At 41.1% G+C, this 24,758-nt stretch overlaps 2 protein-coding genes across 2 annotated transcripts; both read right to left on the reverse strand.

The window, feature by feature from the left end:
* Positions 1-4,351: 4,351 nt before the first annotated feature.
* Positions 4,352-5,269, reverse strand: LOC124093353 (olfactory receptor 9G19-like). The gene has a single exon (XM_046445790.1). It carries the CDS (start codon positions 5,267-5,269, stop codon positions 4,352-4,354), a length of 918 nt encoding a protein of 305 aa, XP_046301746.1.
* A 17,293-nt stretch (positions 5,270-22,562) lies between these two features.
* Positions 22,563-23,507, reverse strand: LOC124092761 (olfactory receptor 5AR1). Its single transcript, XM_046444564.1, has one exon. The coding sequence runs from the start codon at positions 23,505-23,507 to the stop codon at positions 22,563-22,565; it is 945 nt and encodes a 314-aa protein (XP_046300520.1).
* Between the last annotated feature and the right edge of the window lie 1,251 nt (positions 23,508-24,758).

Raw genomic sequence — 24,758 nt, forward strand, 5'->3', positions numbered from 1 at the left:
ATGGGAAAATAAACAAGGAGAGAAATGAATGACAGTAGATGGTGTAGAGAGAGAAGATGGGAGGGGAGGGGAGGGGGGATAGTAGAGGATAGGAAAGGTAGCAGAATACAACAGTTACTAATAGGGCATTATGTAAAAATGTGGATGTGTAACCGATGTGATTCTGCAATCTGTATTTGGGGTAAAATTGGGAGTTCATAACCCACTTGAATCTAATGTATGAAATATGATATGTCAAGAGCTTTGTAATGTTTTGAACAACCAATAAAAAAAATTTTAAAAATAATTTTGTACCCCTAAATTGACAGCTATAGAGTATATTCTAAATTCAACTCAGCAGGGAAAATCTTTCGTGTAAAACAATACAGCTGGTTCAATGTATTCATCATGGGTAGACAAGAAGCCCATACGTACTGTAATTATGGTGCTGATTTTGGTGTAAAATTCACAAGTATCTGTGCGTGTAAGTATCCCTGTCTGGCCCTACACCATAGCCCTACGAAGGGAGAGTCAGTGCCTGTTCTAGTTTTCCAGTGTATATATCTTTGCTCTGGCAGAGGCTTCAGTACAGCACGTAGTAGTAAAGAAATACTTTATATAACAAAATTTAGTTAGGTAACTAATTAATCATTATGCAGATACATAATTATCTCCAAAGTACTTTTTAATTAGGAAAGCAAAGCACAGAACAGAATGTACAATATCGTCCCATAGGCCCATATGTGCATACTACAGATGTATTCAAAAGTATCACTGCAAATAGATACAAGTACCCTACTAGGAAATGAAGAAAGAGTTAATGATAATTACTGTCAGAAAGGAAAGAGGAGGTGTGGGATGGGAGAATCTGTTGGGTCTCAGTGTACTCCCTTGCATATTTTATTGGATACCAGTATTTGGCCACTACTACACATAAATGAAATTATTCCACTGACTCCTAAACAAGTTTAGAAAAATTAATAAAATTAAACTGAAAGGCAATTGTAAAAATGTTGCAATCAGTTCAAGCCCCTGCACCCGCCAATAAAAAAGAAAAAAAAAATAAGAAAGAGGAGAAGAAAGAACCTATCCTATCCACCCATAAAATGGGAAATTCTCTGGACTTCTCATGTATTATGGACTCTCCTCAGTTCTCAGGTGTTCTTGGATCTGCTGGGGCACATAGAGGAGATGGAATTGCAGCTCCATAATTCATGTTTTCTTTCTTCCTTTCTTTCTTTCATTTTCCCTTCCTTCCTTCCTTCCTTCCTTCCTTCCTTCCTTCCTTCCTTCCTTCCTTTTTTGTACTAGGGATTGAACCCAGAGGTGCTTTACCATTGAATCATATCCCCAGCCTCCTCCCCTTTTTCAAAAAGATTTTTTTTTTTTAGTTGTAGGTGGACATAATACCTTTATTTTGTCTATTTATATGTGGTGCTGAAGATCGAACATGTGCAAAGTGAGCGTTCTACCGCTGAGTCACAAACCCAGCTCCCCAGCCATGTTTTATATTTTACTTACAAACAGGGTTGTGCTAAATTGCTTAGGCCCTTGATAAATTGCTGAGACTGGCTTTGAACTAGTGATCTTCCTGCCTTAGAATCCTGAATCCCTGGGATTACTGACATATAGCACCAAGCCCAGCTCAGATTCACCTTTTCATACATATGCATACACAGATATACCATTGGTTTTGTTTCTTTGAAGAACTCAGGCAAATACAAGCACCGAGTTTCTTATTTTTTAATAGAACATTTAAGTCCAAGAATTTTTCTTGCATAGAGAAGCTTTATTTTAAACATTTCTACTTTTTAAAATGTTCCATTTCATTGACGTTGTATACGTGCATGAAATATCAAAATATAACTCATAAAGATATACAAATAAAATATCTCAAAAATTCAAAATAAAATTTAAAAGGAATTTTTAGTTTATTAAAACCCATACAGCCAAAAGACAAATCTTAGAACTTACGTGAAAATTAAGAATTTAAAAATCTTCTGTGAGTTGAATAAGTAATCCCTTCAACATTTATACTGCAACTTCAAACTATTTTGGAAAACTCTTAATAATCCCAAACCAAAAGTGCATATGAAAAGATTCTCTATCATGATACTGTTTACTACTAAATATACACTTAATCATTTCTAAAACATTTTCTATACCATGAATGCCAAGTCCCTCTACATTTATATTGTTATTTTTTATATGTTCCCGAGATTATTATTAGCTGCACTTCATCTTTTGTATAGGGTCTTGGATATATTGTTTATGCCTAAATCTGGAGTCAAGATAACTCTTATAATTGAAAAATAAATTAAAAATACACTAGTTTAGTCAAGGTTACAGTAACTGTGAATGTATTGATTCTTCTTTGGAGAAGTTAACTTGATTGTTTTTCCTAAGGAGATACAATAGAGACCTGGACAGCGGTTGAAATGGCATCTCTGTAGTTAAGTGTCCCTGTTTAGGACCCTGGGAAGTCTTGACAAGGTACTTGTCATGCATATTGCACTTTTAGTAACATGTGTTTCCAGCTGGAGTAATTAATTTTCCACATTCACACAAGTTACATAAAATAAGTGATGTTATGCCACTGACATGGGCCATCTGGGCCTGTTGATATTTCTCAAAAGGAAGATAAGTTATAGGAATTTTATTATCGTTAGTTGCAAATAAAAGACACATTTTTAGGAATCCTGAGAGTAAGATACTATTAGTTTTCTGAATCAAGCATCCTGGAATTCCACTGTTAAATCACTGTTTCTATTGGTCACTGTGAATTACAACTGGCACTTATAGTGTAATTGCGGGTCCACAATTCATGTTTCCTTCCTCCCTCCCTCCCTCCCTCCCTCCCTCCTTTCCTTCCTTCCTTCCCCCTCCTCCCTCCCTCCTTTCTTCCTTCCTACCTTCCTTCCTTCTCCTTCCTTCCTTCCTTCCTTTTACCAGGGATTGATCCAGATGTCCCTACTTCACATTTCATCTGAACACAGGTGACCAGCTGTGTATATCAGTCTTTTTCTCTGTATGTAGCTCTTGTATTTTCCATGTCTATTTGATTAGATCACAGCTCCTTAAAATTTTTCTTAAATTTTCAATCCAAAATAAAGAAGACACATGCACTTAATTTACATGTGAGCACAAGTTGCATACACCCATAATCCCACCAACTCCAGAAGATAAGGCCAGAGAATCACAAATTCAAAGCCAGTCTCCACAACTTAGTGAGGCCCTAAGGAACTTAGGAAGACCTTGTTTCAAAAAACAAACAGACAAATAAATAAATAAATAAATGAAAAGGGCTGGGAATGTGAATCAGTGGTAAAGTGACTCTGGGTTAAGTCTCCAGCATAATTTTTTAAAATTTTAAAATAATTACTCATTAACATTATCTTGTTTCATAAACATAATCAAAATTAAGTGCACCAATATCATGCTTACCCTATTATTTAATCAATAACTATATTCTTTCTGGAAAATTTTATCTATTGAGTAATGAGGTCTCGTAGATGTCTATTCTTCATTTTTTTGCTTTTTTTAGTATAATAACTGTTTTGATGATCAAAAGGAAACTATTTGGATGCAGTAGGCTTCATAAGTTCACCAATATATTTTAAAGTAGGGCAGAGAGAGTTCTGAAATGGATCTCAGAAATCATCTATAGAACCTTGACTGGTTACTTAAAGACAGTATTTCTTAAAGAGACATAGATGGAAAGTATCACACTTACTGGGGATAATATCCACTAATAATATCCACATGGAGCCTCTGGATCCATGTACTAAAGTTTCTCAGTGGAAAAAAGTACATTTACAAACTCTTAAAAGAGCCTCTTAAAGGAAAGGACAGTGGTCAAAGTTTGTAGTTACTAGGAGAATTTAAATAGTTAATTCAATATGCTAGATCCTCTTAACAGGAAATAACAGTATAGATAATATTCTAACCAGGGACTGAATGGGAGCTAATTATAATTATGCTTACATAATTACGCCAATATAATTTATAACAATAATGAAATAGTCACAAGAAAAAGAAAAAAAAAACAGTTTGTAAGTACCAAGGAAATCTTCTTTTAGGAAAAACAGGATCAAGTGTTGCATGTTCAAGTTAGGGGAGAATTTTGGCTTAGTTTCTTTGTTTTTAAAGTAGAGTAACAAAAATCAACCCAAATTCTTACATTTCATTGTAATTTTATCTCCTGTGTTACCATTTCACATGTTAGATACTTGACCTACCATGTGTCAAAGGTGGAAATCTTGTAATTTGCATTATATTATATCCCAGGGGAGCACAAGGGCATCTCTGCTTGATAAACAAATAACCTCATCAATAACTGAATCTCCACCCTCCTCAGAAGAAAAAGTCTTGATCATTTGAAGAGTTTTCTCAGAGCCTCTTTCACATCCTTATTCCTCAGGCTGTAGATCAAGGGGTTCAACATGTGAAACACCACAGTGTAGAAGGTAGAGACGATTTTGTCCGTGTCAAAGGAGTAGCTAGTTTTGGGGCGAGAGTAAATGTAGAGGATGGAGCCATAGTAGAGGGTGACAGAGACCAGGTGGGAGGAGCAGGTGGAGAAGGCCTTGAGGCGGCCCTGGGTGGAGCGGATCCTCAAGATGGTGGCAATGATGAAGAGGTAGGAGGCCAGGATGAGCGCTATGGGGGTAATGACATTGGAACTCAGGAGAAAGTACATCAGAGCCTGGTAGCCCTCCTTCCTGCCGCAGGCCAGCTTCACCAGGGGAAGCAAGTCACAGAAAAAGTCATCAATGATGTTGTCTTTGCAGAAATCAAAGGAAAAAGTTTTCCTGGTGATGATAGTAGAGTTAATAAAGCCACCAAGATATGAGGCTGCTGCTAAAAATACACATAGTTTCATGGGCATGGCCTGAGAATAAAGCAGTGGCTTTGAGATGGCCACATAGCGGTCATAAGCCATGGCAGCCAGCAGGTAACACTCGGTATAGTCCAGCCCAGCTGAGAAGAAGAACTGAGCCAGGCAGCCAGCAAAGGAGATGCTGTTATCATCAGAGATGCAGGTCACTAGGATCTTTGGAGTGTAGACACAGGACAACCAGAGATCCAGAAAAGACAGATTTCCAATGAAAAAATACATGGGTGTGTGGAGCCTGGAGTCATTACAGATCAGCCCTATGAGGGAGGTGTTTCCTGCCACAGTCAAAACGTACATGATAAGGAAGACCACAAAGAGGACCAGCTGCATCATGGGGTCTCGTGTGAAGCCCAGCAGGATGAACTCTGTCACTGTGTGATTTCCCCTCTGCATGGCTTAGAATATTTCACTTTAGAAGAGTGAAAAATTTCCATTTTAATGATTTTTGCTGACACACACACAAAGAAACAATAACTGTGCTAAATATGTAATAGTATACGTCTGGTAATTTAACTCTAGAAAGCAATAATCTATGTGGTCCTTTAGAATATTTTTACTTTGTAACTAGTTAAACAAAAATTCCAGGGATTATGATATTTGTTTGTCTTATTCCCTCTTCTTGGCTCCCAGAAAAACGCTCACTTACCATTTATTTCTTAATGTTGGTTTAATAAGTGTCAATTTTCAAAAATAAACTTGTTCCTTAGTAAAATGTAAGAATTTTCCCCTTTGTCTGTTGCTACTCTTCCTCCATTAGAGACTCAGTAACCTCACATAGTTTAATCTAATAAGTAAGTTTGAGTCATATTCTGATTTGATCTATGTGCACTATTTGCTATATTCTTCTTGCTGGAAAATGCTCTCTCACTTGATTTCCCAACCATTTACCTCTCTGGATTCATTTCAGTTCTCTTGTTGCATTTCTCAGTGTTATTATGCTAGGTTTTGAATTTCAGAATGCTTCCAGAATCAACTCTTGGTCCTTCTTGTTTTTAAACACTGAAATCAGCCCCTGGTGGTCTCCTCTTTAAATGTTCTTACTATGTGAATGAGTCTGAAAGTTTATTTCTTCACTGTGTGTCTCTTTCTACATTCTCCCAACACTTGGATTCAAATACCCACAGCTACAGTATGTCTACTGGACATCATAGAAAAAAAAATATGTTATTGAGGATTTTTCCTAACCGTCCTACCGTTTCAGTGCCACAGCAGAAATAGGCTTTACCAGCTCATAGAAAATGATTTACTCACTTTCAATTGGATCAACTGGCAACATCCCCTGGTCTCTAACTTCAAAATATGTACAGAACCTGGCCACCTTCTCCCATCCAACCTTTCTATCCCAGAGAAAGCCCTTTCATCCCCACTGGCATAACTGCAGAAACCTCCCAGCCATCTCCAGGCTTCTATACTAAACCCCACTTGAGCCTCTCAATGTGGTGGGCAGAGGTTCCCATCATAATGTGAGATTGTCACTCTTGCAATCTAAACACTCCAGTGACTTCTCCATTTATTCAGAAGAAAAGAAAAAATTCCTACAAAGCCATCTATGGTCCACATGCTCTGAGCCTCCTCTCCTCTCTGCTCCCAGTGCCCACTGTTCTCCCCTTCACTGCTTACTGCACTCCTGCCACGGTGCCCAGAACAGACTAGACATGGTCAGTGCCTTCCTGGCAGGTATTTTGGTTGTATGCTTTCCACATTGCAGCCAAATATAAATGGCAATCATTTTGTAGATGATCAGATTGAGATTTAGTAAGTAGCTAATAATTTTACAATTATGAAGTGGTGATGCTTTCTCTGGAGTCCTGATACTTCATGAATAAACCACTTTTTTTAAAATTCTAATATCAGCTGAACTTGAGTGGGCTCTACTGTCTCTCTCATGTAGGGTTTGACACTTAGCTAAAACCAAGAGCATAAGGTCATCAGGAAGTTCAGATGTTCACAGGCAAGTTCCTCACACATGTGGTCAATTAAAGTTTCCAGGCTCTGCCCAAATCATCTGCTGGACGATACCTTTGTCTTTGTCATAGGGACAAGACTGATGATGAGTCCAGAAACATTCTCCTGTCCCTACCCAAGACCAGCACACTTACCTGACATTCACAGTCAGGACCAACATAGGACCACACTGTGGATCCAGGTGACTTATTCCTGCTCAGGCTCCCCAGTGTATTTGATGTCTCAAGCACCTCAGGGGTTCATAGTTAGAACATCTCTGAAAAAGCAATTAATAGAAGAGTGAATTGAAATGATTAGTTGTTTGGTGGAAAAAAAAATTATTTTTAAACTGATGATGACTACAGTATATTGAAAACATTGTTTTTATAAAATCTCTACCAAGGAAATTTCAAATGAATAAAAGCTTCAATAAATATAACACTTCTAATATGTCAAATAACTCTTCTAATATGTGTTGTAAACAATATTATAATCTAAAAAATATACACAAAACAATTAATTAGCCTGCTCATGACAATTTATAAGTATTTGCAAATAGAGTTTGAGACTAAGGCTATTTGATCATAAAATTCATAATTTTTATGCTACATGAATGAAAGTTCAGAGAAGGATGACCTTGGAATATCTATTCATCTGTAAATAAATTGCTTAAAAAGTGAATTTGGCTTATCCTAAATGTCCACAAAGGTAGATTTTTGCAACAAACATATCCATTCCTGCTTCCAAAACCATTACTCAATTTTGAGTTATAAAATTCTACCATAATGACAAGAATTGGAAGTTATACTACCTGTATGTATAAGATGCCAAAATACATTCTACTATCATGTGTAACTGAAAAGAACAAATTAAAAATTAAAAAAAATTCTGTCATAGTAGTTCATGTAACAGTGTCCAATGGAAATGTTTTAAATAATATATAATATTTGCTTAAAGTCCCTTGTCAAATTTATCCATTATTGATCATAATAATATTTGTTGTGCACATAGTACATGCAAGGTATTCTATTGAATGCTTTAAAAGAGTCATCTCATTTCAATAGTAATAACCTTGTGAAGTAAAAGTGATTACCAATCCTAATTCACAGAAGAGATTTCTGAGATACACACTGTTCAAGTTCACTCAGTGTGGACACTGGTAGAGCCATGATTGAAAACCATTTCTCCCAGTGCTCCTCGTCTGTCCACAGCCTGCATATATGTCTGGCATTTACTGTGTTCTAGATTCTCTGCCAGGTACTAAGATCAAGAGGCATAACTAAGGCCTAGGCCTGATGAACAAAGTCTGTTTAATGGAAGAAATTAAAATTTTTAAACAAATAAATGCAATGCACTGTGATACAATTTTTATTCTCGATTGTGGGAGGCTGGCCTGGATATAGACTCTGCCTCACTTCCCCTACTAGAAGATTCTCCACTCTAGAGGGAGGGATTTTGTGTGATGGGAAGTGTGAATATAGAAGGAGAAAGTTTGCTGCTGTGCTTGAAGAATAAGCAGACAGTTACCATGAGGTAGGAGGACATTTCTGCTAGAGGAAGGTAAGCTGTTTCTACAAAGGCAGAAGAAAGAAATAGCAGGGAGTGTGGGATGTGTCCAGATTCTGGCAGATCCCTCTGCAGAACAAAACATATTCATTTGAACAATAGGAATGATGGGAGAGGAGATCAAGGAGGCTTTCTAATGTCACAGTCAGAACATTCTTAGGGTTACTGGCTTAACCTGGACCAATATTCAAACACTTGGCACTCCAGGGTCTGTAGCAGAAGGATTGCTGGGCTAGGGGAGCAGCTTCTCCAATGAAGACCTGTGCTGCGCGCCTGTGTGATGAGTGCAGCCTATCATATTCCTTTCAGCTCCTGCACCAGAAAGACAAGGAAACCCAGGCCTCTTGGAGAAGGAAACCGATGCCTGGGATCACAAAACAATCACTGGGCAAAACCGAGACTAAAAGATCAGTGCTCCTCACTCTGACCTTGGTTCTCACTCTCCTATGGGCATTCATTTAATAATAATAATAAGGATGTTTTTGTGTCAATGATATTTTTGGACCTCAACTTTGTGAATCTTCTCTGTAGAAAATGCTCCAATCTACAACAACAATAAAGACAAACATAATAGTACACATGTTTTCCTGATGTTTCTTTGGAGCCTTAAACATGAATTCTAGGTCTCAGGTTAAAATTGTGCTTTAAGAAACTACTTCTTTTCTGGCTGACCTCACCCAATGGTTACCTGACTACCATGGTAATCTGACCTTCCTTTTAAATGTACTTTGTGTTTTTCTGCTCTCTGAGGAAAAACTACAGTAAGATCATTTAAACATTTTCCTTTAGTGGAGGGGCGTGAGTGTAGAAACATTTATGGAATCTGTGTGTGTGTGTGTGTGTGTGTGTGTGTGCGTGTGCGTTCTGAAAACTGTAGTAAGAATCCATGGTCAATGTCCTGGACTTTGTACTTGTGGTTATCCCATACTCCTGTCACATCTTTGTATAGTCTCTGTTAAAAATTCCCCTTAAATTATCTGGTTTGGGTGGGACATCTATTTTTGGACAAGACTCTAAAGGATGTAGTAAATGGTAACAGGAGTAGCCTTAGGATCAGATCCTCAGATTTCTGTGACTAATTTGTTAACATATTTTAAGAATATGAATATTTGTGTTGCTAGAGAAATTAGACACTGGTCAGCCAGGCATGTGGTGACATCATGAGCCTTCACATGACCACCAGTGACATTATGGTATGAAGTCAGGGTGGAGGAGGGCAAAGCACTTAAAGATCATTTGATTGTAGCATTGATTATGATCATGATAATATTGACTGTAAAATTACCAGGGATTTGATTTTAAATTGTTGGCAGAGGCAATTGAATCATTGCTTTGAACTCCATGGCCTTGGACGGCTAGACCCTTTTTGGTCCCTCTCTGAACAATAGTGCTGAAAGACATGCACATTTTTAGGTAGCCGCTATTAATGAGGCAGATTCTATGCCTGGTGTGGGGTTTATGGGTACAAAAGCTTTGAGTTCAGATGCCCGCTGCCCTTGGGTGAAAGAAATATGGGCTCCACAGCCTTGAGGCACAAGCTATCTGGAGCAAGATGAAGATAGTGCAAATAGATAAGCCCCAATCAGTGAGGTCAATAGAGAGCCTACAGAATGGGAGGAAATTTTTACCGCAAGCACATCAGATAGAACACTAATCTTCAGGATATATAAAGAACTCAAAAAACTTAACACTGAAAACCAAATAACCCAATCAATAAATGGGCTAAGGAACTGAACAAATATATGGAAAAAAGTTCAACATCTCTTACAATTAGAGAAATGGAAATAAACTCCTCTAAGGTTTTATCTCACTCCAGTCAGAATGGCATTAAGAATACAAGCAATAATAAGTGTTGGGGGAAAAGGCACACTCTTACATTGCTGGTAGGACTGCAAATTGGTACAACCACTCTGGAAAGTAGTATGGAGATTCCTTAGAAAACTTGGAATGAAACCACCATTTAATCCAGCTATCCTACTCCTTGGTCTATACCCAAAGGACTTAAACACAGCATACTACATTGATGCAGCCACATCAATGTTTATAGCAGCACAATTTACAATAGCTAAATTGTGGAACCAACCTTCAATAGATAAATGGACAAAGAAACTGTGGTATATATGCGCAATGAAATATTACTCAGCATTAAAAGAATAAGATCATGGCATTTACAGGTAAATGGATGGAGTTGGAGAATATTATGCTAAGTTAAGTAAGCCAATCCCCAACAAACAAAGTCTGAATATTTTCTCTGATAAGTGGATGCTGATCCATATTGGGAGTGTGTGGGAGGGGGCATGGGAGGAATGGAGGAACTTTGTATAGGGCAAAGGGGAGGAAGGGGGAGAGGTCATGAGGGTAGGAAAGATGGTAGAATGAGAAAGACATCATTGCCTAGGTACATGTATGAAGACATGAAAGGTGTAACCAGAGAAAGGTTGTAACCAGAGAAATGAAATATTGTGCTGCATTTGTGTACTATGAATCAAAATGAATTCTGCTGTCATGTATAACAAATTAGAACAAATAAATAAATTTAAAAAATAGATAGACTTCAATTAGTCTGATCCTGATGACTTTGTTCACCTGGAAGAACCCTTCCTGACAATAAATCCCTTTGTTGTGCTTCCTTTTAAATAAAGCATTCCTGGAATTTTTGTTTGTTTGTTTGTTTTTAGAGGAATCTGACCCATCATGTCTGATCCACCCACCAGGCCCCTGCTTTTGAAACTATTTTTAGTGTGTTTTGTCTTTTATTTCTTATTAATTATTTCAGACTTTTAATTTCTCAGCCAGTTCACACCTGGGTTCGGTTTATGGATCCCTCCTTGTACAGGACATAGCAATAGAAAAGTTTTTAATTCATGAAAAAGAAGAAGATCTTTTTAAACTCAAATCATTTATTGAACTCATATTGTGCAAACTGATAGAGACATGATATAAATAATTCTCATTTTTATTGACGAAGAAACTGCATAAATATTGTGAGGCTCATATTTATCCCTGCTTACCAAAATTAAACTGGCCTCTGTTCTTTAATTTTCCTTGCTCCTCAAACTTACCTTTAACCCCACAATAAAAGCCTACCCAGTTGAATAGCAGCACACACCAGACATAGGAGAGCCCCTAAATTATTCCCTTACTCATAGAGCTAGAAATATCCACTGGGGTTAATACAGGAGCAGTGAGGTTAGAAGCCTCTATTCACTGTAAAAATACCACAACTTATTGTAGATATCCAACAAGTCAGTGATTTGGTACTGATTTTACAAAATCAGTTGGACTCCCTGGCATCTGTCAGTCAGGGAAGAATGCTAGTTTTATGTAAACCAATTGGGAATGTGTTGGCAACAGGTCCACCTTGGCCCCTGGAGCCCTACCTCCACTAGTTTGTTCTGCATGCCAGTGTGGCCAGCTCACAAGGCCATGGCGAACTTGCGGTTTTTCTGTTCCTGCTTATCCGTCTGAGACATATGTATCCCACGGGAATGCCTTGACCTTTTCTGGTCTGATGGACTTATTGTTAAGGGAGGTTTCAGTACCTGACAATAATAGATGTTGAAACTAAATTTCTCCCCCCTCCCTCCTGCTTTTGGGTAGTTTTCCACTTCTGCTGCTTGGGGTATAAAAAAAAGGTGTGTTAGCAATAAAGATTATTGACTCCTGGATGAAGAACCTTGGTGTCCTGTGTGTCTTTTAACCTCTCCGTCCCTCGCCGGACTCGGCTCCCTTGGCCGGACGCGGCAATTGGAGGTCCCACCGAGATCCGGAAAGCAGGGGTAAGCGGACGGGGCTCACCTTCTAAGAAAGAAGGGGGAGGATTGGTTTAAAGATAATTTAAAGAGACAGGGTACGTACCATGGGTAACTCAACAGCGAAGGTTCGTCTGGCCAACGAACTGAAAGAGCTGTTAAATACACAAGGAACAGGAATAAAAACTAAGACTGCAACCGAATTCGTTGAAATTATTGCCCAGGCTTGTCCTTGGTTTCTGACAGGAGGATTTCTTAATAATAGTGACTGGGACCTGGTGAGGCATGACCTTCAGAAATTATTGAGGGACCGGGGCTCGGACAGTGTCCCAGTTGCCACCTTTTCCTTATGGAGGTTGGTAAAGGATGCTTTATTAACAGATAAAGTAAAGATCAAGGATCAGCTTGCTGAATGTGAACAGGTCCTTAATCAGGTGCAGGAGGAGCAAATGGCAGAATCCTTAAAGGATGAGGGTCCCCTTGAGGACTCAGGCTCGGAGGGTAGGAAACGCCTCCAGATTTCTAAGCCCAAAAAGGATCCTGAGGACCTCAGTTCTCTCTCTGAGGAAGAGGAGGGATTAGAAAGGGAGATAGAGGAACTAGAACATCGCCTTAAAAGGGCAAATGTGAGGGTGCCTAGGGCCCCCTCAATTGCCGCACCTCCTCCCTATAATCCTGGTTGGAATGAGGACGCCCCTACTAGACGGGCGGGGGTCCACTGGGGTTCTAGAGTGGCTCAAGTTTTTCCAGTGATTGAAAACGCCGATGCTGATGGACAGCCGGCCAGAGCCCATGTCCCCCTAGCCTTCAAGGACATAAAACAGCTTAAGGAGGCGGTCATTAATTATGGACCTCATGCCCCTTTCACATTGACCCTCTTCGAGTCTTTCTCAGCCAGTCAACTAATACCCAATGATTGGCAGCAACTTTGCAGGGCTGTGTTATCTGGAGGGGATTTCTTATTGTGGAAAAGTGAATATCATGAAAGGTGCCACGAGCTGGCTCAGATTAACCTGAATGCGGGCCATCAACGGCGAAATGCTGAAATGTTGACAGGAACTGGGCAGTATGCCACCATAGGCCAACAAATTAATTACGACCCAGGTGTTTATGCTCAAATAGCCTCAGCTGCAGTCCATGCCTGGAAAACCCTGCCCGTTTCTAAGACTGAAGCAAAAATTTCCAAGATCTCTCAAGGACCCTCTGAACCTTATTCGGACTTTATAGCCGGCCTAATGCAGGCTGCTGGAAAAATATTCCCTAATCTAGAACAGGCTATGCCACTTATTAGACAACTGGCATATGAAAACGCTAACACTTACTGCCAAAATGCTATTAAGTCCTCCCGGGCCAAAAGTATAGATGACATGATTCGAGCATGCAAAGATATAGATGGGCCTCATATTACTGGTCAGGTTTTGGCTGCTGCCCTTAAGACTGGAATGCAAAAAGCTGATAACAGGGGAACCCACTCTAAGGGGTGTTTTAAGTGTGGGAAAGAGGGACATATAAAGAGAAACTGCCCGGAAAGGAGCGAGGGTGCTGGCAGAGGGATGCCTGGAATTTGTCCTAGATGTCATAAAGGGAATCATTGGAGCAGTGAGTGCAGGTCAAAATTTGACATCCAGGGTAACCCAATACCGTCGGGAAACGGGAGCAGGGGCCCGCCCCGGGCCCCGGAAGCCAAAGTGTACAGGGCAGTGCAGGGACAGAACAGTGCCCCAGGGAGTGGGCGTCTCCGCCGCCTCCCACTGACCAACCCCTTTCTATCTGGGAACTCCCCAGGGGAACACCAGGAAGCGCAGGACTGGACCTCAGTCCCACCTCCCGAGTGGTATTAACTCCCCAAATGGGACCTCAGACGCTGCCTACTGGGGTTTTTGGACCCCTGCCAGAGAGGACGGTGGGACTAGTGTTGGGACGAGGTAGCGCAACTCAGTGGGGCTTGAAGATTCTTACGGGGGTTGTTGATGCTGATTATCAGGGAGAAATAAAAATAGTAGTAGAAGCTACCCAAGGAATTGTTATTCTTCCCCCCGGGGAGCGTATAGCTCAATTGCTGATGCTACCCTTAGCTTCCATTCCTGGGCACACCCTCCGTGGGTCCCGGGGCGATGGCAGCTTTGGCTCCACTGGAACTCCCCAGGCCTTTTGGGTAGCTCATTTGGATTCGCGTCCCAACCTGACCATTGAGATACAGGACAAGGCTTTCAAGGGAATACTAGATACGGGGGCGGATGTCTCTGTCATTTCTGAAAAACAATGGCCACCTGCCTGGCCCCTCCAGAGTCCCTCAGCCCTATTACAGGGGATAGGACAGACCCGACCAAAAAGAAGTGCTTCCTTTTTAAAATGGAGAGATGGTGAAGGACATAGTGGCCATTTCCAGCCCTATGTAGTGACTGGACTCCCCACGAACCTTTGGGGGAGGGACTTGCTTCATCAAATGGGGGCTATTCTCACTACCCAGACTTTGAAAGGAAATAATGACTTTGTTAATGATGCAATGCTAAACATGGGATGGATCCCTGGAAGGGGACTAAGAAAGAGACATGAGGGCAGAATAATCACCCGTGGATCCAGCAGAACAGGTTACCCGGCAGGGAAGAGACCGGAGAGGACTGGGAAATTTATCCTAGGGGCCACTGAAGTGCGGCCACCTCCACTGTCCATTACTTGGTTATCAGATGACCCTGTGTGGGCAGAACAGTGGCCCCTAACTAAGGACAAATTACAGGCCGCTTCCCTATTAGTTCAAGACCAGCTTAAGTTAGGACATGTGGTGCCCTCTACCTCCCCTTGGAATACCCCTATTTTTGTTATACAAAAGGGGTCTGGGAAGTGGAGACTTCTTCAGGACCTACGAGCTATTAATAAAACTATGCAACCCATGGGACCCTTACAACCAGGGCTACCCTTTCCTACTGTGATCCCAAAGGATTGGCATCTTATTGTCATAGATTTAAAAGATTGTTTCTTCTCTATCCCCTTAGACCCACGAGACCGAAAGCGTTTCGCTTTTTCCTTGCCTTCCACAAACTTTAGGGAACCTTACCAACGGTATGAATGGACTGTCCTACCTCAAGGGATGACTAATAGTCCTACAATGTGCCAATATTTTGTAGCTGAGGTTTTGCGACCCTTTCGACAGCAGTTCCCACAGCTCTACCTCATTCATTATATGGATGACATCTTACTGGCAGGGCCCAAGAAAGAAAGGCTTCTTCAATCTTATGAAGTCCTCCAATCCCTTCTATAAGGGACAGGGCTGGTCATAGCACCCGAAAAGGTGCAGTTTCAACACCCTTACAATTATTTGGGATACATCATTAATAACATAGGAATCTTTCCCCAGAGACCCCAGTTCCAGATAAATCAGCTCAAAACTTTACATCAGTGGCAGACATTCCTCGGAGAAATACAGTGGCTGCGCCCATCCTTTCATATTCCAACTGGAGAGCTCAAACCCCTGTATGACCTCTTGCGAGGAGATCCTTCTCCTACGTCGTATAGAGTACCTACACCAGAAGCCTTACGAGCACTGAGGCTAATAGAAGAGGCTCTGCAGGACATGCAGATTACGCAGATAGATTATTCTCTGCCCTTGTCATTTATAGTTCTACCTTCTAAAATTACTCCCACAGGAGTGTTCTGGCAAACGGGTCCCATTTATTGGGTCCACTTGCCGGCTTCTAACCCCCGGGTATTGACTCCCTTTTATGAGCTAGTTATTAACTTAATTTGGAAGGCTAAATATTTGGGTGATGCATTGTTTGGAAAAACCTTTGACATACTTATTCAACCTTACACTCAAGATATGATACACAAGTTACAACAAGAACATGACCTTTGGTGTCTTTTCCTGTGCAGCTTCAAGGGTCAGATTGATAATCACTTCCCTAAACATAGACTTTTGGAGGGCTTTAAAAGGTGTCCCATTATCTTCCCAAAGATTATGAAAAGGGAACCTATTCCAAAGGCCCAAACTGTATATACAGATGGGGCCAAAAATGGATTTGCAGTCGTTTTTGATGGATCTCAAATTCTCCGACAACCTGTGTCAGGTCAGTCGGCCCAAAAGGCGGAAGTTGAAGCTTTAATCATAGCTCTCAAAGTCTATAGTTCTATTCCTCTTAATGTATATACTGACAGCTTATATGTAGCCAATCTGGCTCTAGTCATAGAAACAACATCATATATTGGAAAGCAATCTACCATCACAGAACAACTACAGGTAGTTCAGCTTCTCATTTGGGCTAGACGAGATCCTTTATACATTGGCCACATCCGAAGCCATTCAGGGCTCCCTGGACCTTTGTCAGAGGGCAACGCAAAAGCAGATGCTGCTACTCATGCTGTTGGCCTTTCCTGTGTGACGACCAAATATGATAAGGCCTTACAATTCCATAACAAATTTCATTTAAATGCACAGTCTTTACGCTTCCACACAGGATGTTCACGAGACCAAGCTTTACAGATTGTCTCATTATGTCCAACCTGTGCACCATTTATTCATTCTCCTTCCCTTGGGGTTAATCCAAGAGGACTACAACCTAATGATGTCTGGCAAACTGATGTTACACACTTCCCTAGCTTTGGTAAGCTCTCCTTTATACATGTTTCCACTGACACATATTCTGGCTTCATTTTTGCCACCTTACATACTGGAGAGAAGGCTAAGGATGTAATCAGTCATCTTCTAAAAGCCTTTTCCTCCATGGGCACCCCACGATGCCTCAAAACCGATAATGGTCCCGCATATGTAAGCCAGGCGGTTCAACGGTTTTACACCCAATGGGAAATTAATCATAAGACTGGAATCCCTTATAATCCACAGGGACAAGCTATCGTGGAACGAGCCCATCAACATTTAAAAACTTATTTACAAAAAACAAAAGAGGGGGAGATATACCGGAATTGTCAGGGACCACAAGCACTTCTAAGCATAACCTTATTTACTTTAAATTTTTTACTCACTGACACTGGAGGGCACACGGCTGCACAACGCCACTTTTCCCCTCCCACTGTACAAGATGCTCAAATAAGGTGGAAAGATTTATCCACCGGAAAGTGGCAACCCCCGGCTCCACTCTTAGCTAGAGTGAGGGGAGCTGTATGTGTTTTTCCCCCAGGAACTGAGAAGCCCATTTGGATCCCGGAGCGCTGCACCAGACCAGTGAATGAAAATTCAAGACAAAATGAAGTTCCCAAGATGGCTGATCCTGCCGCTGTTGTTCTCACCCCTTCAAGTGAGTGCCGAGACACACCTCATGAGCTGGACCCCTCTTGTGGCATTCCTTCTGGACAGGTTTGTTGAAGGAGGGCTTGACCCCCCACCTGGGAATATTCATGAATATCTTTTTGGAGCCCCTTGTGAGTGTAAGGGAGGGCCCCGGCACTCGGCCCCCTCTGGTTATATCCAGAGCATTGATTGTGAGACTAAAGTAGCCTACATGGCGGCTGAACTCAATGAAAACATCGGAGGATTTAAGCAACCAAAATGGGTATGTGTTAATAAGCCCGGACTTGTTGTCCCTAATCCGACCGAGACTCTTGGAAGCTGTTCCACCGCTTGTCATTACACCCCGGCAATGCACATCTCCTGTTATACATCGGCCTCAATTTGTGTTAATAATCAAGGAAAACAGTATTTTGAGGCCATCCTAACTAACACCCGTGGAGAATGGGGGACCACTTATAATTATATTCCTTTTCTTGGTGACCGGGGAGGGGAAGGCATCACGACTCGGTTAACGGAGGCGGGATGTGAGGGCGTCGTGGGTAAACCTTCCTGCTGGCCCATGCAGGCCCCTATCGAATCTCTGACGGAGGGGGACCCACTGATGCTATCAAACACCTTCAGGTGATTAAGCTTTTAAAGCCAGAGATCCCTAAGCCTACATACCACCCCTTGATATTGCCCAAATCCCAGTTTCCTGATTTAGATGCCAATACATTAGATATCCTAGAAACCACCTTTTCTTTACTTAACAGTTCCAATCCTACCCTTGCTGGTGATTGCTGGCTCTGCATGACGGCAGGTGCAGTCATGCCATTGGCGGTTCCCATCAATTATACCATTGATGATGACAACACATGTCAATCTGGGCTGCCCTTTAAGGTGCAGCCTCTAGGTGGTTTTATGTCATGCCTTCTAGGCATGATGCAAAATAATACCTATGATGTTGATGTTGGAGTCTCTTCCTTTGGAAACTGCTCATTAGTAAAGAATTACTCCTCACCTATTCCGCCCATTTGTCCCCCTAATGGTACAGTCTTTATGTGTGGTGGAAATTTAGCTTTTCCCAGGCTCCCAGCAAATTGGACTGGTGGTTGTGTTCTGGCATTACTGCTTCCTGATATCACGATTATCTCAGGAGATGAACCCCTACCCATTCCTAGCCTAGACATCTTAGTTAGAAGACACAAGAGAGCTGTGCAGGCCTTACCACTCCTTGTTGGCCTTGGAATAACCGCTGCTGTGGGTACAGGCACGGCAGGATTGGGTACGGCTATACATTCTTACTGCCGCCTATCTCAACAGCTTATAGATGATGTGCAAACCCTGTCGGGAACCATTAAAGACTTACAAGACCAGATAGACTCCCTAGCAAAAGTAGTTCTTCAGAACAGGCGGGGTTTAGACTTGCTTACTGCCAATCAAGGGGGAATTTGTTTAGCCCTTGGGGAGAGGTGCTGTTTTTATGCTAACAAATCTGGCATAGTTCGCACAAAAATTAAACAACTCCAAGAAGACCTAGAAAAAAGGAGGAGGGAATTATTTGAGAACCCTCTCTGGACTGGACTTAATGGATTTTTGCCTTATCTTCTTCCCTTATTGGGACCATTGTTAGGCCTCCTTCTAGTAGTGGCAATAGGACCCTGCATTGTAAATAAGATAGTACAATTCATTAAGGATCAAATTAATATCTTAGCCTCTAAGCCAATACAGGTTCACTATCAACGCTTGAAGATGGATGATCGCCTCTCTGAGATATACTTCAGACCTATCCGAAGATGAGTGTCCTCCTTAAAAGAAGAACTCCTGCCATATCTTTTCTCTATGCATACCTCTCCCTCTTGCCTTCCTGTATTAGGATCTTTGCTGTCTAATCTCTCGGTCCAATCACATCTGCCATTCGGCGGTGACGGTCATGGGTCCTGTAGGTGGAGACGGTTAAGCGTTCACCGCAATAATGTCTTGATAGGTCATAACACCTTGAGCTAATCTTGTAGTACCCAGTGACGGGCAACTTTCACGCTTGCTGTGCGACCTAAGCCAGGGAATCGGGGCCTTCCCAGAGACGGGTAAGCATCGCAAGGGCTGTGAACGACCTAAGACAGGGGCTACTTGATTCCCACTGGCATGCAAAAAACAAAAGAGGGGGACTTGTTGGCAACAGGTCCACCTTGGCCCCTGGAGCCCTACCTCCACTAGTTTGTTCTGCATGCCAGTGTGGCCAGCTCACAAGGCCATGGCGAACTTGCGGTTTTTCTGTTCCTGCTTATCCGTCTGAGACATATGTATCCCACGGGAATGCCTTGACCTTTTCTGGTCTGATGGACTTATTGTTAAGGGAGGTTTCGGTACCTGACAATAATAGATGTTGAAACTAAATTTCTCCCCCCTCCCTCCTGCTTTTGGGTAGTTTTCCACTTCTGCTGCTTGGGGTATAAAAAAAGGTGTGTTAGCAATAAAGATTATTGACTCCTGGATGAAGAACCTTGGTGTCCTGTGTGTCTTTTAACCTCGCCGTCCCTCGCCGGACTCGGCTCCCTTGGCCGGACGCGGCAGGAATGGTTTAAGAGACAAGGTTGAATGGTTAAAGGGCCACCTGAAATATGGAAAATGGATCAATTTACTATTCTTGTTAATAGGTTTATCATGCTTATTCTCATAACATGTATAACTATGAGCATGGCTAATAGCACTTAGATTTATTGGGCCCAGATTCCACAGCCAGCTATTTCTCACCCAGTAACATGGTTTGATATTCCCCCTTCAAACAATCTTAATTCCACCACTTTTGGCCTGATCTTTTGTTAACTACTAGATCCACTCAATAAGTTTTGTTTAATTTTTCTGTTACGTGGCTAGGGAAACAAGTACAGGATTTATGGTAGATTCTGAGACTTTAATGTCATTATAATATTACTCACTTTGTGTTACTAGAGTTCCATACAATGATACTGAGATTCAATGGCACAGTGTACATAATCATCTAATGGGACTTGATCTTTCTCATACTGCTTTTTTGGGTGTGTTAAAACTGTAATCTCAGATCCTGTCATGGTTAATGCCAAAACATCTACTTTTGATAATGAAGAATTTTGTGGCGGTTTAGCTGAAAAAATTTCTTCCCTTAACCCTTTTAAGTATTATCCCACACATATAGCTGGATTACTAACCTTAACTATACTGTTAATTTTATCTCTGTTCTTCTTTTGTGTAATTGGGTCAAGCAGGATGGAAACAATTAAACTACCAGAAAAATATGGTTTCAAGATCAATCATGTTTGCTATGCTCCAAAGGAACCAGACCCCTGAAATTATGGGAAGAACTCCCCAAATCTGATTAGACCTTAATTAAGAAAAATAGAATCCTCAGCTATACTACATGTCAAAATCATGTTCCTAGCACTAACAACTTAGTTAGTCTTTACCTTTTACACTAGCATTATTTTCCTAACACTGGTAAGCTAATTATTCTTCATTCTATGTTACAATTGTCTCACCTAACCTAACAAACCAGTTAATCTTCACATATTATTGTAATATTGTTTTCTCCCTATTTAAGTTTTACAATAGTGATCAGCTCAGCCACAACTGCTGGAAAATATCTCAGAGCAACTCTCTTCCCTACCCACTGCCTGATCTTCTGGAATAACATTAAAATAATTGACATCTCTTGCAATGGCTTTGGAAGTTACCCACATCCCTCTCTGCCTTACCCCCATATTTACTTTCAGGAATCTGAAAGAAAGACCCCCTCCTCACATTCCCTCCTCCCATAAGGAAGCAGCTAAAGACTTCCATGTCCAATTTCTTCCTTCCTTTCAGAGTCTGGAATGTTAGATATGGAAAATGAAAGACCCCAGGATAGTGTGGTCTGTGGAAAAGGAATAAAAAAGAAAGCCATATATTGATAGCTTTCATCTCTTTCCAGGTAAATCCTTTTCAGATGCTGGCCACAAGTGGGGAGAAAATGTTTCATGAAACCTAGAGTGATATTCTCTGTGAAATGCTAATCTCTTCCAAGATAAATCCTCTCCAGGTTCTGGCCACTGACCCCCAACACCCAAACCCAAATTCCTGAGTGCCCAAATATTTGAAACTGATGGTTTCCTCAAAAAATAGTTAGCTTTCTTCATCTTTCCATCTGCTGCCTTTACCTATTGCTATTACCTGACATCTTGTTTTTATTTGGAGATTTGTAGCCTTAAATCCATGCAAGTAGGATTTATATTCACATTTCTGATCACTCATTGGCACATCCTATTTATCAGACTTCCTTGAACATTGCATGGGCATGATGTGGGGACCATGGAAAGCTGCACAAAGTGCCAGGGACTAATTAGGATTGAAAGAGAAAAATTAAGGCCTCTGAGGACTGAAAGGATGTCAACATGTGACGTTGAAAAAGTATTCATATGTTTAATTCTTTAAGACAGATGGGATCAAAGAGATCCAGTGAAAATAAGCATTTGGTTAAAGGCAAAACTCAGAACAACAACAACAACAACAACAACAACAAAAACCACACTAATACTTGCACAGCTAGTTAACTAGAACTGCATTAGACTATAGCTCTATTTGTTAGACTGAATGGTTCCTGATTTTGTGTTTGGGAGTCAATTTAAAGCAATAATACTGCAACTGTAAGCATAACACACTCCATGTTGCCAATGCATGTCTTCTAACTTTATCCCCAAGAACCTGGCACATACCATGTGCTTATAAGTTTTGCTAACATGACAGGATGGATCCCAGAACAAACAGAATCATCCTTCACTCCAAGCCCATTCACTATAATTTTCACTACATTTTCTCTGACTTTGAGAGTACACACATTTTCAACATTTGAACCTGGCATTTCTTCTGACACTGGGAAAAAAATATATATATGCTTTAGGGTGGCTAGCTAATCCCCCCCTCCCCATAAAATCCCACCTCAATTTCTAATATATATGAGAATATAATTTAAGTAAAAGCTAGTACCTCTTACTTGGATGTCTTTAAAAATATAAATTTAACTTATATTTATTTCAGATCATAGAGTCATAAAAATTCCTTTAGAATTCAAGATGTAATCAGCAAAGAGAGGGTAACATGGATGATGTTTATTGAGGAGTTGTTTGCATTTGTGTTCCCTGCCACCACCTCTGTGCCACTATTGTTTACCTCTGACAAAACCAGATTTTTTTCATTTTTTGGTTTTATTGAGGTTTTCTCCCAACCAGCTTTTGAATGCAGCTTTCACATCCTTGTTCCGTAAACTGTAGATCAAGGGGTTCAACATGGGGATGATGATGGTGTAGAACACAGAGGCCCACTTGTCTTGGTCCAGGGAGTAGCTGGATGTCGGCCTCAGATACATAAACATGACTGTGCCATAGAAGAGGGTGACACCAGTAAGGTGGGACCCACAGGTGGAGAAAGCCTTAAAGCGGCCTTCCGCGGAGCGCATTCTGATGATGGCCATGAGAATGAAGGCATAGGAGATGACAATGATGAGGATGGTGCTGAACTCGATGAAGCCGCACAGACTGAACAGCAGTATCTCACTGACATAGGTGTCAGAGCAAGAGAGGGCCAGGAGCGGTCGGATTTCACAGAAGAAATGGTTGATGATGTTGGAACTGCAGTAATTGAGGCTGAATGTGAGTGAAGTGTGGGCTACTAAGCTCACGAGTCCAGCCAGGTAAGAGCCCAGCATGAGAGCCAAGCAGACCCGCTTGGACATGACAGTACTGTAGTGGAGGGGTCGACAGATGGCCACAAAGCGGTCATAGGCCATGGCCGCCAGGACATAGCACTCGGCATCCACAAAACCTACAAAGAAAGCAAACTGTGTGGCACAACTGGAGAAGGAGATGACTTTGTGCTTTGTCAGGAAGTCAGCCAGCATCCTGGGGGCAATGGCTGTGGAGTAGCCCAGGTCAACAAAAGAGAGGTTGCAGAGGAAAATATACATGGGTGTGTGAAGCTGAGTGTCTGATATGATCAGAATGATCATACCAACATTCCCCACCACATTGACCAGGTAGACAATGAGAAAGACCACAAAGAAGATCATCTGTAGCTGAGGGTCTTGAGTGATGCCCATAAAGATGAACTCTGTCACTGCTGAGTGGTTTTCTTTATCCATTGCTCTGATTATATATGTATCTGGATTGGTTTATTGGTGAATATTGTAAATTTCCTGTACTGGAAATATTCAAACCAAAGATAAGCAATCATATGCTTGAGACGTTATATGTATTTCTATAATAAACACAGGCATTGTTTGAGGTGAATCTGAAAAACTCCTTCCACTAACTAGATTCCATGAATGGCAGGATGACTGAAGTGACTTGGGTGAAGGTGATGGTTCTGTCTTCTCCTTGTGCTCACACACGATGGGAAAAAATGTTAGCTTCTTGGGAATGGTTGAATTCTGCTTCTCCAATGATCTTGGTGTTCTGAGGTCATTTATCCCTTGACACCCGATGTTTGATGTGGCCAAGGCAATTATCCATCATCAGTTTCAAGTGTTCCTTCAGTCTTTCTAAAACAAAGCAAACATAAATGTAGACAATACATGGACATTAATTCTCCTTGCAGATAAGGATGAAGAGGGAAATGGAAGACTTGGAGATCTCAAAGCATATCATATCAGAAGCACAGACAAGAAGGTGAAATACTTGGTGAAGAGGTCAGGTACAGACGATAAGGTGGTGAAAAAGAATGATTTTTAAAATGCTAGGACCTTCTGAGTATTCATTATAGGCCCAAACTTTACTGAGTGTTTTATAAGTGTGACATCATTTCATCCTGACAACTGTTATATAAAAAGAACAAGGCTATATATTAAACAATTTAAACAAAATCAACAGACAGATCATAGCAGAACTGGGCCTGACTCCAGAGTCCATTATTACCTTCTTAGTGTATATGATTTCGTGAAAGGTAAATCTGTTTCTGTGCCTGCCTTTCCTTTTCTTGTCCTATCTGTCATGCATGGGAACAAACTTAATCTTTGTTTATTTATTTATTTATTTACTTACTTTTAGAAGTCCTCCAGGGTAAGGTATGGGACTTAATCAGGTGAAGACACAGCTGTGTCTTTGTGTCTCAATAATTCTATTGCTTAGCCAATAGCCAAGACACAACTGACCTCATAGTTAAGATAGTAGGGCTTCCACTCAGCGGAAATAGAGAAAGCATTGTTGAATTCAGAGGTCATATAGGAGCATACATTTGTGAAGTTTTTCTCCCATTTGTTGGATGAGCATGTACTCAATTGAAAATGTGAGTATTATTGGCAAAACCAAACCAACCAACCAGCCACACACACAAACAAAAAAGACAAACATAGATAATTTTAAAGTAAGTAGCACCTATGAGTTATAAAGGGAGA

The sequence above is a fragment of the Marmota monax genome, unplaced genomic scaffold (genome assembly GCF_021218885.2).
Source record: "Marmota monax isolate L192 unplaced genomic scaffold, Marmota_monax_Labrador192_F-V1.1 WCK01_AAM20220418_F8-fsc00038, whole genome shotgun sequence".
In the NCBI taxonomy this organism is placed as follows: domain Eukaryota; kingdom Metazoa; phylum Chordata; class Mammalia; order Rodentia; family Sciuridae; genus Marmota; species Marmota monax.